The following is a 16500-nucleotide window of genomic DNA, read 5'->3' on the forward strand; positions in this document are numbered from 1 at the left end:
CACCCTGTGACTTCTGGCTTTTCCCAAAGTTAAAACCACCTTTGAAATGTAAGAGATTTCAGATCACTGATGAGATTCAGGAAAATACAATGGGGCTGCTGAGGGTGATTGGGAGAACTGTGTGAGGTCCCAAGTTGCCTAATTTGAAGGGGACTGAGGCATCATTGTCCTACGTACAATGTTTCTTATGTCTTAAAGCTTCTTCAATAAATATCTCTATTTTTCTTATTATGTGGCTAAATACTTTTGAGACAGACTATGTGCATGCACACACACACACATCAATGTATATATAATTTCAACTTAGGTTTGCTTAAGGAATATGTTTTGTTATACAGAGAGAATACCAAGAAAAAGCATTAAATAATGTTAAATTTTCCCAGAGCCAAGGCTGATTATCTGTATCAGCAATACAATGATAGTGGTGAGACTTTTCATGGAAGATGAAAGAAGAGTTACCTTGGAATAGATTTTCCTAAACTACTAGACACCATATAAACTGGAAATCAGCAGATACAGAAAAATATTACTTAGCACCCTCAGTTTATTTAATTAAAAAATCTCACTGTTGATGCTTTTCACACACATAAACACTACAAAAAAGTAGAACTAACATTTCTTAATTGTTTTCTGATTGCCAGGCATGAGCGGATTCAGTGTGCATCTGAATTGTTAGTAGACCACAATACTCTGGAGAAGGGGAAGTAGCCCCATTTTTAATGCTAGGCTGCCCAAATTAAGAATTACTCAAATTCTTTCAATAATAAGAGGTAAACCTGGTTCCTGAGAAAGATACTGAATATGAAAAAAATCTCTAATTCCTTCAAAAGTGAAAGCTTAACCATGTTTATTTTAACTGTCAGGGATAAAACTATTCTTGAGTTTTCTAAGTAAATAAACTTAAGACCATCATTTGTCTCAAGCAAAACTAAATATTTGCCAACACTATACTTAATGAACCACATATATCATAGCCTCTTTCATTTCTTGCTGGACTGGATATTTAATAACTGGAGGACACATACCATAGAGCATGGCAGCAAGACTGCATTAAAATTGGCAATGGGATGGGAGTAATAGACAGAAAACTCTACTTGAAAAATAATTAAATAAATTTTAAAAAATCATAAAAAATACATAAAGAAAAAATGGCAATGAATGTTCAGGAAAATAATTTTCATGTACATCTTACAGCCAGTGGCCACATCCAGGACTGGGAGTTCAGTAAAAACTTAAATAAATTTTACATTATTTTGATACACAAGCAGATAAAATACAAAGATTTTAGAAGACAGAGAGAAGTCCAACTTGGACAGGGATTTCCTGGAAGTCCACTGTATGATCAGCAGTGTTAGAGCCCAAGAGCACTGAGGCCCCAAATCAGAAGCGAGCAGGGAGATACATAGAAGTGCAAGGAAGCAAGTCTGTATAGGCTAGTTGCCCAGAAGAAAATTCTTGTTTCTCACAGAAGAAAATATGCAAGGTTTCAGGAGGTGCTCATGCTAGGTTTTAGAGAAGGAGTCTGAGCAAGCAAGATGAGGAAGCAGAGGAAGAACATTTCCAGTGAAAGAGATGCACAAGGTGTAGAGTAGCTTAATGTGCTTAGGAAACTACACATGTGATGCCAGAGGAGGCTATCATTTTTAGATATGGGGAAGTAAGTCTAAACAAGAAATACATTTTATGTGTGTTAACATAAAGACTACAACAATAAAATCAGTTCCTTTTAAATAATCACCCCACATTGCCAAGCTCTGGATATACATTCTCTTATTTAATACAACACTCACTCTGTTCAGAGAAAGGTACTATTTCATTTCTGTTTTGTATTTGAGGAAACACATGTACAGAGTGTTAGCTAAATTTGTACCTAGGTGCTCCATCTAGACAGTAGCAGGCCCAACATTAAATCTTGAGATGTCAAACTCAGAGAATGCACGTTAAAACATTAGCATAATCCCCTCAGTACCACCTTATGAGAGAGTAGACCTTATTTTATCTTTGACAGCACTTACAGAAAAGGTTCTTACCTGTTGCAGCATGTGTGCAGGTGAGCTGCTCTTGTAAATATGAACCCTATAGAATGAATTTGAACTGTCAGGTCAACCAGGTGTGTTCTATGTCACTACAGAGAATAGGGAAGATTCTCAATGAAAATTGAAAGGAAGACTCTTCCTGGTAGATGCCCTCAATAGGCAAAGGTGAGAAATCCAGACCCCAACATTTAATCATGCCTGAAATTCTGAAAGGCTAGATTGGGAAGTTTAATTCTGTAGGTTAGAAAGACAACCTGTGCATAAGCTTGTCTACCTGGTAATAAGAAGCTGTTTTTGTATATAGCAGCAGGTGTCATGTTTGGATAGGACACCCATTTCCCAGGAATTCTAGGTCCACAATACAAGTGACCATAAGGTTGTAGAGAATTGCCTGAATGGGCTCAGGGGTTCAAGTATTCATGTTCTATTGATTTTTCATTTGTCTGTGAAAAGTCATGAATTTTTTTGCTCATATTTTTCACCTTTCAGATGAGCACAATGAACTAACTCTGTATGAGACCTGTAGAACAAATCACTTAATCATTGTGGATATTTTCAAGAGAAAACAAAATGGTTTGTTATCATATACAATCTACCAGCTTTACAAACTGAACAACTCTAAATCAACTGATAGTGCCATCTTAAGAAAAGGTAAGGAGCAATCCAAGATGGTAGTGGATCAGGTAAAAGCTACACTCACCTCCTTCCAGGAACAAACTGAAATTACAATTAAATTATAGAAGAATAGTCCTGAATAACTAACTGAAGACTAGCTCAGTCTTCTTCTTCTTAAGAAGTCTCATAAATAAGGTTTACAGAAGAAGCCACAACAAAACTGGTAGAAAGGGCAGCATGGCAGAAAAGACTGGCCCCACTCCCACAGGCAGTGGCTGAGGTTCCAGAGAGATATCTCAGCTGCAAGGGGCTGCCCCTGAGAAATGTGGGGTCTAAACACAAAGCCTAGCTCCTCAGCCCATAGCACCAGAGCTGGGAAGAGGTGCCCACATAAAATCTGACTGTGAAAAGTAGTGGGGTTCCTGCCCACCAGAAAGAGACCAGAGTCCACTAGAAACATAGGCACACTGTTAAAAAGTCAAAGACAAAAAAATTCAATCACAATCAGTTACCTTGGGCTCCAGTGAATGTGGGAGTAGAGAAAACTAGAGACACATGAGGAGAGACTGGAGTCTATGGCTCTGGGGAAGGAGCTGAAGGGACCATGATTAGGATTCCCTGTGCTAAATCATTTTCCCACACTGCAGATGCTATCTTTCTTATGAAGAGCACTACCCCTCATGCAGCATCAGCCTAAGGGGAAATAAAAGCCCCACCATGGACTCCTTCTCACCCCACCCTGTGAAGTTTATGCTCTCCTGAGGAATGAAGCCAGAGGCTCATTCAGTGATTGAACCTAATGGGCAGCTAATAGGCAGCTAGCAGGCAGAGGCAGGCAGAGGTGGATCTCCAAGTGCTTGGGAATTGCTGACATGTCAGGAGTCCCAGTGCTAGTAAGAGCCAGCCTTAATGAGCAGCTTGGTCCTTCTTGCATGCATCCAGGCCCACAGAGGCAGTTACAAAATATGGATCACTTCTAGCTCCAAACAGGTTGCTAACACCCAATCACAAGTAGCATCTTACATTGACTTGTACAAGAGTCCCTCCCAAGAGGCCCAGAACCCAAACACCCAGTGGCCATTCAGACATAAGAGCAGGATTCAATAAGCTTTGCAAACAGCATATCTAAAAGGAGATCTTTGCAGGCACCAAACACCGAGCAGGCAAATTCCACTTCATGTGGTCAGCACATGCACAGCAGTCTCACACACCATGCTTGAGGTTGAGCCCCATAAGTAAACCTAAGGAATGTTTGCATGAATGAACAAGTCAATAGCACTCAAGACTCAATTACATCAGGAAGACCTACATAAATCACAAAAGGAACCTTCCTGGAGCACCTGTCTCAGGTGATCAAAGAGACTGTACCACTGAAACCCAAAGGACACTAATTAAATAAGGCAACCCCACAAAGACTTGGAGTCATAGCAAATTTATCTAATACATAGAAACAAACACAAAGAGGTGGTTACAATGTGGAAGAAATAAAACAGGCCCCAAATGAAAGAACAGGAAGATCCTCCAGAAAAAGAGCTAACTGAAATGAAGGCAAGCAATTTATCAGACATACAGTTAAAAAAGGGCCACTCATAAATAAAGAGTACAATATTTAAAATTAAGAATACACTAAAAGGAATAACAGTGTGTTGAATGAAGCAGAGGAGTAAATCAGCAATTTTAGAAGACAAGGTAGAAAAAACACCCAGTAAGACCAGCTAAAAGAAAATAATTAAAAAGAAAGAAGATAGTTTGAGTCCTTTGGGACAACATGAAGTGTGATATCACTCACATTATAAGAACACCAGAAGGGGAAGAAAGACAGCAAGGGATTGAGAACCTATTTGAAGAAATAATTACTGTAAAATTCCCTAACCTGGTGGAAGAAAAAGACACACAAGTCCAGGAAGTACAGAGAATCCCAAACAAGATCAATCCAAAGAGACCCACACCAAGACACATCATTAAAGTGGCAAAAATTAAAAGCAAAAGGAGAATCGTAAAAGCTGAAAGAGAAATACAGTTAGTTACCTACAAGGGAGCACCCATAAGACTGTCAGCTGATTTCTCAACAGACATATTTCAGGCTAGAGGAGATTGACATGACATATTAAAAGTAGTAAAAAGCAAGGACCTACAATTAGGACTACTTTACCCCCCAAACTATCATTTACATTTGACAGAAAAATAAAGACCTTTCCAGACAAGAAAAAGCAAGGGTTTGTTGCCACCAAACCAGTATTATAAGAAATCTTAAAAAGCCTAATTTAACAACCCAATTAAAAAATGGGCAAAGGACTTGAACAGACACTTCTCCAAGGAAGACATACAGAGGATCCAGGGACACATGAAAAGATGCTCAATATCACTTGCTATCAGAGAGATGCAAATTAAAACCACAATGAAATGCCACTTTATACCAGTTAGAATGGCCACCATAAAAGAAGCAACAAAACAACAAATGTTGGAGAGGTTGTGGGGAAAAGGGGACCCTAGTTCACTGTTGGTGGAATTGCAGACTGGTACAACCACTATGGAAAACAGTATGGAATTTTCTCAGAAAACTAAAAATGGATCTGCCTTTTGACCCAGCAATTCCACTGTTAGGATTATATCATAAGAACCCTGAAACACCAATCCAAAGAACCTATGCACACCAATGTTCATTGCAGCACAATTTACAACAGCCAAGAGTTGGAAGCAACCTAGGTGCCCATCAATGAATGAATGGATCCAAAAACTAGGTTACATTTACACAATGGAATTCTATGCAGCAGAAAGAAAGAAGGAGCTCCTACCCTTTGCAACATCATGGATGGAACTGGAGAGTATTATGCTAAGTGAAATAAGCCAGGCAATGAAAGACAAATACCATATGATCTCACCTTTAACAAGAAGCTAAACAACAAAACAAACAAGCAAGCAAAATATAAACAAAGACACTGAAATAGAGAACAGGCTGACAGGGACCAGAGGGGAGAGGGGAGAAAATCACAGGGGAAAAGGGGAAGGATTCACAGAAACTAGTATAAAGGACACATGGAGAACAACTAAGGTGGGGGGTGGATATGGGAGGGAGGTGGGGAGCACTGGTGGGGGTGGGCAGGGCTGGGAATATAAGACAGAAAACTGTACTTGAACAATACTTAAATAAAAAAAGAAAATTTAAACAAACAAACAAACTCACTAACAAAAAAGCCTGCTTTAAGAAAGAAGAAGGAGGAGGAGAAAGAAGAGTGGGAGGAGCAGCAGGAGGGTGAGAAAGAAGAGGAAAAACATAAGAAAGTAGTTAAAATAATAAAATGGCAATAAATACAAACCTAAAAATAATCACTTTAAATGCAAATGGCTTAAAATCTCCAATCAAAAGACCTAACAATAACCCTAACTTTGACCCTGGACTGAATGACCTCACAGGTGAATTTTATCAAACATTCAAGGAAGAACTAACACGTGTCTTTCTTAAACTACTCCAGAAAATTCAAGAGCAGTGAACACTACCATATTTATTTTACGAGGCCTGCATTATCCTAATTCCAAAAACAGATAAAGACACTACAAAGAAAGAAAATTATAGGTCAATATTCCTGATGGACATAAAAGCTAAAACTCTCAACAAAATATTAACAAACCATATCCAACAATACATTAAAAGATCATACACCATGATCAAGTAAGATTTGTTCTGAAGTTACAAGGTTGGTACAACATTAAAAAATCAACAAATGTATTATACTACATAAATAAAATGAAAAATAAAAACTACATGATGTATCAATAGATGTAGAAAAAGCACTTGATAAAATTTGAAGCCATTTATGATAAAAATTCTCAGCAATGTGGTACTACAGAGAATATACCTCAATGTGCTGAAGGCCGTATATGACAAGCCCACAGCTAACATCATAGTAAGTGGACAAAAACAAGCATTTCCTTTAATATTGGGAAGAAGACAGAAATATCTGCTTTCACCACTTATACAACATAATGATGAAAGTCCTAGCCACAGCTATCAGACTAGAAGAAGAAATAAAAGGCATAAAAATCAGAAAGGAAGAAGTAAAACTCTTATTATTTCCAGATTACATAATACTGTGTGTAGAGAACCCTAAAGATTACACTAAAAACTGCCAAAACTGATAAATTAATTCAGTTATAAAGCAAGATACAAAAAATATATCCAGAAACCAGTTTCACTTTTATACACTGATATTGATGGGAAGCTAAGAAAAGACTCTCACTCACATTTCATTTAAAAAGAACAAAATACCTAGAAATAAATTTAACCAAGAATGTAAAAGACCTGTACTTGGAAAATTATAAGACACCAAAGAAAGAAATTGAAGAAGATACAAATAAATGAAAACATTATACTGTGTTCACGAATAGGAAGAATTAGCATCATTAAATTGTTCATACTACCCAAAGAAATCTATAGATTTAACACAATTCCTATCAAGATGCAAAATAGCAACAGTAATCTTGAGAAAGAATAATTTGTAGGAAGCATGCTATTGAATATCAAGCTATACTACAAAGCCATATGAATGAAAATGGGGGGAAAATGGGGAAGGGTTTTAAGGGACATATATAAAGGACACATGGACAAAACCAAAGGGGGTAGGATCAAGGTGGGAAGTGGGAATGGCTGGGATTGGGGGGAAATGGTTGGGGACAAATGGAGACAACTGTACTTGAACAACAATAAAAAATGTTAAAAAATGAAATAAAAACAGCTTTGTACTGGTGTGAAAACACACATATAGATAAATGTAACAAAGAAGTAACTCTGTGCCTTTATAGTCAGTTAATATTTGACCAGGGAGGCCAAAAAGTGCAATGGGCTAAAGATAGTTTATTTGATAAATGGTGTTGAGAATATTGGACAGATATGTGCAAAAAAATTAGAGTTCCTACACCATATGCAAGAATACACTCAAAATAGATTAAAATTAAATGTTGCACTTGAAACCATAAAAATTCTAGAAGAAAACACAGGCAGTAACATCTCATTTTCATAAAAACACACACATGCATAAGAAATACACCAAAATAACTGTAATAGCATGATCAATAAAATATATTAAAAAAAGAAGTACACTGAAAAATATAGACCAAAAATAAAATAGGGGAGGGATTTAGAGGAACATATATAAAGGATACATGGACAACAACTGAGAAGGGTGGAAATGGGAGGGGGGAGTATGGGGGTGGGATGGGATGGGAGTAATAGACAGAAAACTGTACTTGAAAAATAATTAAACAAAAAAATGGAAAAAATAAAGTGTTTATTTTGGAGAGGTGGAATTACATTTACATTTTTTTGTTCTTTTTATTTTTTCCTTTTTATTAAGTTTATTGGGGTGACATTGGTTAACAAAATTATACAGGTTTCATGTGTATGATTCTACAACACATCATCTGTACACTGTATTCTGTGTTCACTACCTGAAGTCAACTTTCCATACATCATCACTTATCTGCTATAACCTCTCCCACCTCCCCTCACTACCCCTCCCCCTGACAATCACCACACTGTTGTCCTTGTCCATGAGATTTTTCTTTTTTTCTTTTTTGCTCAATACATCCATACCCAATCCTGCCCCATGCAGCCGTCAGGAGTCACCATCTATGAGTCTATCTCTATTTTGCTTGTTATTTCATTTTGTTCATTATATTCCACATATGAATGAAATCATATTGTACTTGCCTTTCCCTGATTGGCTTATTTTACTTAGCATAATCCTGTCATTTTTCATCCATGCTGTTGCAAAGGGTAAGATTTCTTTCTTTCTTTTTTATAGCTGAGTGGTATTCCAGTGTGTAAATGTACCACATCTCTCTTATCCACTCATTTATTGATGAACACTTGAGCTGCTTCTAAATGTTGGCTAATGTAAATAATGCTGCAGTGAACATAGGGGTGAATATATATTTTTTAAATTACTGTTTCTGGTTTCTTTGGATAAATTCCCAGAAGTGGAATTGCTGGGCCATAAGGCAGCTCCATTTTTAATTTTTTTGAGGTAACTCCACACTGTTTTCCACAGTGACTATACCAGTCTGCATTCCCACCAACAGTGCAGGAGGATTCCCTTTTCTCTACATCCTCATCAGTACTTACTTAATGATTTATTGATGATACCCATTCTAACACATGAGTCAATATCTCATTGTGATTTTAATTTGCATTTGTCTGATGATTAGTGACATTGAGCATCTTTTCATATGTCAATTGGCCACCTGTATGTCCTATTTGGAGAATGGTCTATTCAGGTCCTTTGCCCATTTTTTAATTGTATCATTTGGGGTTTTTTTTGGTGTTTAGTTTTATAGGTTCTTTCTAAATTTGGGTATGAACCCCTTATCAGATATTTCATTGATCAATATGTTTTCCCTTTCAATGTATTGTCTTTTTATTTTGTGGATGGTTACTTTTGCAGTGCAAAAACTTTTTAGTTTGATTTAGTCCTATTTGTTTATCTTTTTCTTTTGTTTCCCTTGCCTGAAGGGATATATAAAAAATACTGCTATGAGAAATGTCCAATATTTTACTGCCTACCTTTTCTTCTAGAACTGTCACAGTTTCAAGCTTAAAATTTAAGTCTTTAATTCATTTTTAGTTTATTCTTGTATATAGTGTAAGAAAGTGGTCTAGTTTTACTTTTTTTGCATGTATCTGTCCAATATTCCAACACCACTTATTGAACAGACTATCTTTACTCCATTGTACACTTTTGCTTACTCTGTCAAATATTAATCGACTATGAAGATATGGGATTTTTTTTCTTGGCTCTCTATTTTGTCCCATGATCTATATGCCTGTTTTTAAGCCAGAATCATGCTGTTTTTATTCATATGACTTTTTAGTATAGTTTGATATTTGGTAGCCTGATTCCTCCAACCTTGTTCTTCTTAAGATTACCATCGCTATTCAGGGTCATTTGTGATTCCATACAAATGTTTGCAATATCTTTTCTAGTTCTATGAAATATGTCATCAGTATCTTGATAGGAATTGTGTTGAATGTGTAGATTGCTTTGGTTAGTATGAACAACTAATGATGTAACTTCTCCTACCCATGAACACAGTATATGTTTTCACTTATTTACATCTTCAATTTCTTTCTTTGGTGTCGTACAATTTTCTGAGTACAGGTCTTTTACATCTTTGGTTAAATTTATTCCTAGGTATTTTGTTCATTTGAAGCAATTGTGAGTGAAATTATTTTCTTAGCTTCCCATTCTGATAGTTCAGTAGCAATGTATAAAAATGCAACTGGTTTCTGGATATTTATTTTATATCCTGCTACTTTCCTGAATTCAGTTCTAGCATTTTTTTGTGGTATAATCTTTAGGTTTCTGTACATACAGCATCATTTCATCTGGAAATAATGAGGGTTTTACTTCTTCCTTTCCAATTTGTATACCTTTTGTTTCTTCTTCTAATCTGATTGCTGTGGCAGGGACTTCATGTACTATGTTGAGTAACAGAGGTGAAAGCAAATATCCCTGTTTTGTTCCCAGTCTCAAGAGAAAGGCTTGTAGTTTTTGCCCTTGAATATGATGTTAGCTGTGGGTTCTTCATGCTTTATTATATTTTTCCAAATAACCATCCAGAAATATGTATCAGTCTAATGATAAACAAATCAAATTTTTAAAAGTATAAAGGACACATGAACAATAACAAGGGGCAGTGGAAATGGGAGGAAGGTGGGAAGGGCTGGGAGGTTGGGCTGGGATGGGGGTAAAAGGAAGAAAACTGTACATGAACAACAATTAAAATTTTAAAAAGCAGTAACAGTTTTAAAATATTTAATATACAGTAAAAAATGATAATTCACACTAGAGTCTATCTGAAAGCTGATGAGACAATAAAAATAGCCTGGGCTGTTTTAAGAGGTCAGTCACATCCAACGCTGGATATAGGCTGCAGTATCTATGGTCATGAAATTTGTGACAAACAACCATGCAAAGCAAATTTTTTGTAACTTCTTCCAACTCAAAACTCGGAGTTCAAAACAATGCATTGAAATTATACCTTATAAAATTATCATTCAAAAATGGAAATTTCCAATATTTCATGGACTAAAATGCAATTTCCTATCACTGCTGCATGAATGGGGTGAAGAATCTATAAGCCAGTTTATATGAACTTATATATATTGCATAGTGTAGCTCAAACTGTCTATATTTTGCTGAGCAAACTAACTTCTAATGACTTACTCTATGATATTATAGTAATGAACCTTTCAAACTATTTAAAGGGATTCTCTACAAAATGTCTGTAAGAAGTTATATTGTAATTTTAAGTTTGTGACAATTCAAATGAAAATTAAATATGGTAAGTTATTACACTATTAGAAGTGAAATGATTGACACCATAAGTTGGTGAGCCTGGTCTTGTTCACCACATTTTGGGTACAACTTGTGAGCTCAGAATGTTTTTTGTATTTTTACAGGGTTGAAATAAATCAAAAGAAAAATAATATTTCATGAAATGTAAAAATAATATGAAATTAAAATGTTGGTGTCCACAAAGTTTTCCTGGAAAAAAAAAAACCTGGCCACACTCATTTTTTAAATCTGGTTGCATGGTTGCTTTTCATTGGGATGGATTCTTGAAAGAATTGGGACAGAGGCCATAGGCTTGAAAGATCACAAAATATTTACTAACCGATCTTTTATAGAAACCATATTTTCAAAGTAGTTCTAAAATTTTCTTTGTATTTCTTATCATCAGTCTGTAGATGACAGAAAACATTCTCAAACTGGGTGCAGCTGGGGGTGTGGGGACTATTGCAGTATAGAAGATATTTGCATTTCTAATTAAATCATCCTCATGGTACAAAATGTTTACTTCTATGCATTCTATTAATAACAAAAATTAAACATCTAAAGAAATCAAGGATCCATTTAGTTTAGAACTAATGTCTATATTGAAATTTAGTATATCCACTCCTGCCTAAAATAAATATTACATAAATCTGCATTGTTGGGAACCACTCTTCCTGGTTTCAGGAGTTGTAACTACCCCCCATAGTTAAGGCTGAGTGAGCAACCTCCTAAATGCGAGCCACAAGGAGACAAAGCTTGGCTCTGGTAGCAAACACTGCCTCTGCTTCATCCCCTTGCCCCCAGTGCATGGTCAGATAGTCCATGACAGGTAACACTCCTCAGAGGAGGGGCAACCTAAGCCAGACACAATTGATCACTTGGGAGGCCATCATGGAAGGACTCAGAGGGCTGCAACAAAGAGGCAGTAATGAACCCTCTCCCCCTGGCTATTCTGATATAGCCCGAGTCCCCATGTCCTCTGGGAGAAGCACTTCCTGGCTCTAATCCACTTAAGTCTGAAAGCCTGTGATGGGGGAGGCAGTGCAGCCTCTTGCTGGGTTAGAGGGGACTCAGCGGTAATCGGCCATAAGAAAGAATTCCTGGAAAGTCCTCTGAAGCCTGCTTTGCTTAGAGTACTTTCATTCATATGTTAAGGGTTTGAGCAGGAAATGAGTATGTCTCCCAAAGTTTCTGCAATCCCCTTTCCTGACAGATGCTGACTCAGAATAAGTCCTCAGATTTCTTTGAAATGTTATCTATTGTTTGATCCTTACCACCTGTATTCCTGTGTATTACAACCCAATAAAAGCCCTTTGAGGAAGGGGCTCCTGGCCTTTTTCCTCTGAGAAATTGGCCACCTCTCCTCCCCAAGCAGATCGTGTCTTGGTAGTGTTACTTTTATCCGTGGTGGACAGGGGGACTTGCAGGCAAAGTCACCCCCACTCGGCACTATTATAGGGGCTTCTCTTCTGAAGTACAACTGAGGCACAAAATTATAACATATTTAAAGTTTTAAATGATTACTTGATGAAAGTATAAATTATGAAATGCTTACCTCAATCAAGTTAATTAACATTAAATGTGACATATGGTATTATTAACTGTAGTGACCCTGCTGTACATGAGATCTGCAGAACTTAATTATCTTATAACTGATTTTCTACTCTTTTACCAGCCTCTCTCTATTTCCTTCACCCTACTGCCCTGGAAATCACCAATCTAGTCTTTGCTTCTGTGAGTTTGACTTTTTTGTTTAGGTTCTATATATGTGATACCACACAGTATTCGTCTCTCTCTATCTGACTTATTTCACTTAAGCATCTATATCACTTCTCAGAGATATGTCAAAGAGAATTCTGGAACTGTTTTCATCTCACCCTGACATTCTCTCCTACCATATCTGTTCCCTTTTCTATTTTCTGTAACTTTTAATTATGAAATTTTCCACACATTAAAGATATTTTCAATGAGACAGTAGATGATCCAGTGCCAATCACAAAGTTTAAATAATTTTATCTCTCCACCCATGTTTTTGCTAAACCAGTAGAAAGTCTTATTCTATGCTGCAGAAAGGAAGAAGGAACTACTACCCTTTGCAACATCATGGATGGAACTGGAAAGCATTATGCTGAGCGAAATAAGCCAGGCGGCGAAAGACAAATATCATATGATCTCACCGTTAACAGGAATCTAAACAAACCAAACAAGCAAGCAAAATACGACCAATGACACTCAAATATGGAACAGGCTGTCAGGGTCCAGAGGGGAGAGGGGAGAGAATCATAGGGGAAAAGGGAATGGACTCACATGAACAAGTATAAAAGACACGTGGACAATAACTAAGGGTGGGGGGTGGAAAGGGGAGGGAGGCTGGGAGCATGGGGTGGGGGGTGGGCAGGGTTGGGAATATAAGACAGAAACCTGTATTTGAACAAGAATTAAATAAAAATTATATTAAAAAAGAAAGTTAGATACATCATGAAACTTTATTTCTAAATAATTCACCATGTATCTCCTAAAATAATGACATTTTCCTATAAACCCATAATGCAATCATGTACCTAAGAATGAACAAAAATTCTATACTGTGCTAACCAATGAATACTGAACACTGAAATTTCCTCATGTAACCTCAAAATGTCTTCTAGAGATTTGTCACAGAAGACTCTATACTCTAGAGTCACATTTGTGCTGATTTTGNATTAAATAAAAATTATATTAAAAAAAGAAAGTTAGATACATCATGAAACTTTATTTCTAAATAATTCACCATGTATCTCCTAAAATAATGACATTTTCCTATAAACCCACAATGCAATCATGTACCTAAGAATGAACAAAAATTCTATACTGTGCTAACCAATGAATACTGAACACTGAAATTTCCTCATGTAACCTCAAAATGTCTTCTAGAGATTTGTCACAGAAGACTCTATACTCTAGAGTCACATTTGTGCTGATTTTGGAGAAGACCACATCATTTGCCTTGTAGAATCCACATTTTGGATTTTTTCTATTTTCCTGTGGAGTTATTTAAATTACTTTTCTATTTTTTAATATTTTTTTGTAAGCTGGAGGTTATGTCCAAAGACTTAACAATATGATACTACACCTCATAGTCCATCTATGGTCAACATCTAGAAGTGTGAAGTGTCGAACTACCTCAGTTTTGATCAATTGGTAAAGAAGTTGACCATCGTTATAAAGGTTTTCTTCTTTCTTTGCAATTAGAAAATACTCAGTGATGTTATACTTTATCATTATTGCAAATATCCTTCACTGTAAGAATCTTTTTTAGTAATGGTTTTAATTTGCAATTATAAACAAATATTTCATTAAGAACTGATAAATGGTAAATTTATAATTCTATTATTTCATTTCCTTTCATTAGCTAGCACTATTCTGTAAAGAGGAGTTTTTCCTCACTAAGAATGTCCTAGAGTTCCTCTGAAATATCAAAGCAGCCCTGACCAGTGTGTCTCAGCGGGTTGGGCAGTATTCCACAAAGCTAAAGGTTGCTGGTTGTTTCCTGGTCTGGGCACATGCCTATGTGGTCAAGTACCCAGTTAGGGATGTGTGAGAGACAAGTGATCAATGTTTCCCTTGCACATTGATGTTTCTCTCCCTCTCCTTCTCCCTCCCTTCCTCTGTCTCTAAAAAATAAATAAATAAAATCTTTAAAAATAAACTTTAAAAATAGTCAAAGTAAATTTCGGATTCTTTAATTCCCATTTTCAAGGTAAGGAGTTATTGTAATAGTAATCTCTACTTGAAGCAAATTACATTTCTCTTTCTCTATCTCTTAGGATGAACCCATGTATTTTTATTTTTAAATTTTTAGAATCAATTCTTGATTGATTGATTGATTCTCAATATGCCTTCTACTTGATCCATGAGAGCTTCTTCCAGCTGGATGCTTTAGAATGTTGTTGTTATTTATGATATGAAATGTTCTTCCTGGATCTCCTTCCAGAGCTGAAACCATGTATCTGTCCCACTTGCTACAAACAGCAGCTTCCCCTCTTTCTTGTCCCAGCAGCACCTCAATCTGAGTAGACCTGCTATTATTTTCTAGACTGCAACATTTAATAAATTTTAAACACTGTACTGCTTTTTCCTATCCCCATCAGCCCTTTGCTTAACACATCAATGGCATCAAGAAGAATCCCTGCAAATTCAAATGAGATCAAAAGGGGTGGTCACCTCCCCTTGAAATGTCTTAATGATTTCCCTTCTCTTACCTTGCATAGTAGTCATTGGGTGGAACTGCTTCTTGAAAGAATTGGAACTGGTATAAATAAAGACCAATCAAGTGTCCAGCAGTGAAGATGGCCAGGAGAACACAGAGACAGCTGAACAGTAATGGATCAAATGTCTGGCACCAGGACCACCAGGTGCACAGACCCAAAAATACAAAAAAGTAGACAGATGAGGTCAAAGATGGCAGCATCATACCTATGGAAGAAGAAATACAATCATGAAAAATTGCATAGAGCTAGAAAATAATTTTCTACTCAGCAATTGCAAGCACTGGATATTATATAAATTTTCTTCATGTGTTTTAGACACTGATCAAACTTTTAAAATAATCACACTTTATTTATAAAATAGAATTAATGCTATTTTTATTATGTCATACATAAAGTGATATTTATAAATATGGGGAAATTTATATTTAAAGTCATACATAAAGTGTTATTTATAAATATGGGAAATCTTAGATAATGAAAAAAGTCTACCTATGGTATTGGAGCTGAGTAAACATGAACTTTTTATACCAGTAGAATTCAGCACCTATAATTTTTCAGAAATGCTGTATGTCCATTCCAATTTTTCCTGATACCATTTTTAAAATAATGGTTTACCTTTTTTCCAGTTAACTAGGATTCATGATAATAATACATTTTGTGGTAGTTCAAGTCTCACTAAGCTGTTGTCCTACCTGACAAAATATGATTTGCACTACCACCAAACGGGAAACTTACTTTACAGGCATTTAAACATTTTCAAGGAAGGGATATTTTGAAGTGACTGCTCATTAAAATATTGGATTAGTTCTTGAGAAAGTCTATTCTCCCACTTTTTAATTTTTCTATTAAAACAATTAAGTTGTTTCATCTTGTGAAATATTAACTAGACAGTATCGAATAACCTTCACAGTAGCTCTGGAGCAATTGTGAACAGCAAAATGGAAGAAGGGAAAAAGCTGAGATAACATAATCATGGTATAAGCAGTCTGTAGCCAAAATTTAAAGGAAGTGGATGTCTGTGCTAGAAGATTACAATCTAACTTAGAAAGAAAAACAATAAATCCTGGAGAGTTAAATTATGATTACTAATGAATCAACATAATCAGATATGATCTTAGAATGTTCCTGTGCAGATCTGGGTGGGTACATTAAAATTGTTCATTGTAGCAGGTCACCATTCACAGGCTCTAAGGAAAAAGCATAATTGTTTTTCTGATCTACACGTAGAAAATGATATCACTTAACAAATATGAAAAAGATTGCTTT

At 36.1% G+C, this 16500-nt stretch overlaps 1 protein-coding gene across 5 annotated transcripts in view; it reads right to left on the reverse strand.

Moving 5' to 3' along the window:
- Nucleotides 1-16500, reverse strand: part of PIEZO2 (piezo type mechanosensitive ion channel component 2) — a 524101-nt gene that overhangs the window by 189262 nt on the left and 318339 nt on the right. For all 5 annotated transcript variants that reach the window (XM_037028556.1, XM_037028560.1, XM_037028559.1 and 2 more), the window contains exon 7: nt 15226-15439. In XM_037028556.1, coding sequence (XP_036884451.1) covers nt 15226-15439 — 214 coding nt within the window. The remainder of the gene's footprint in view (nt 1-15225; nt 15440-16500) is intronic.

Source organism: Sturnira hondurensis, unplaced genomic scaffold (assembly GCF_014824575.4).
Source record: "Sturnira hondurensis isolate 20B ecotype Veracruz unplaced genomic scaffold, ASM1482457v3 Scaffold0020038, whole genome shotgun sequence".
Taxonomy (NCBI): Eukaryota; Metazoa; Chordata; class Mammalia; order Chiroptera; family Phyllostomidae; genus Sturnira; species Sturnira hondurensis.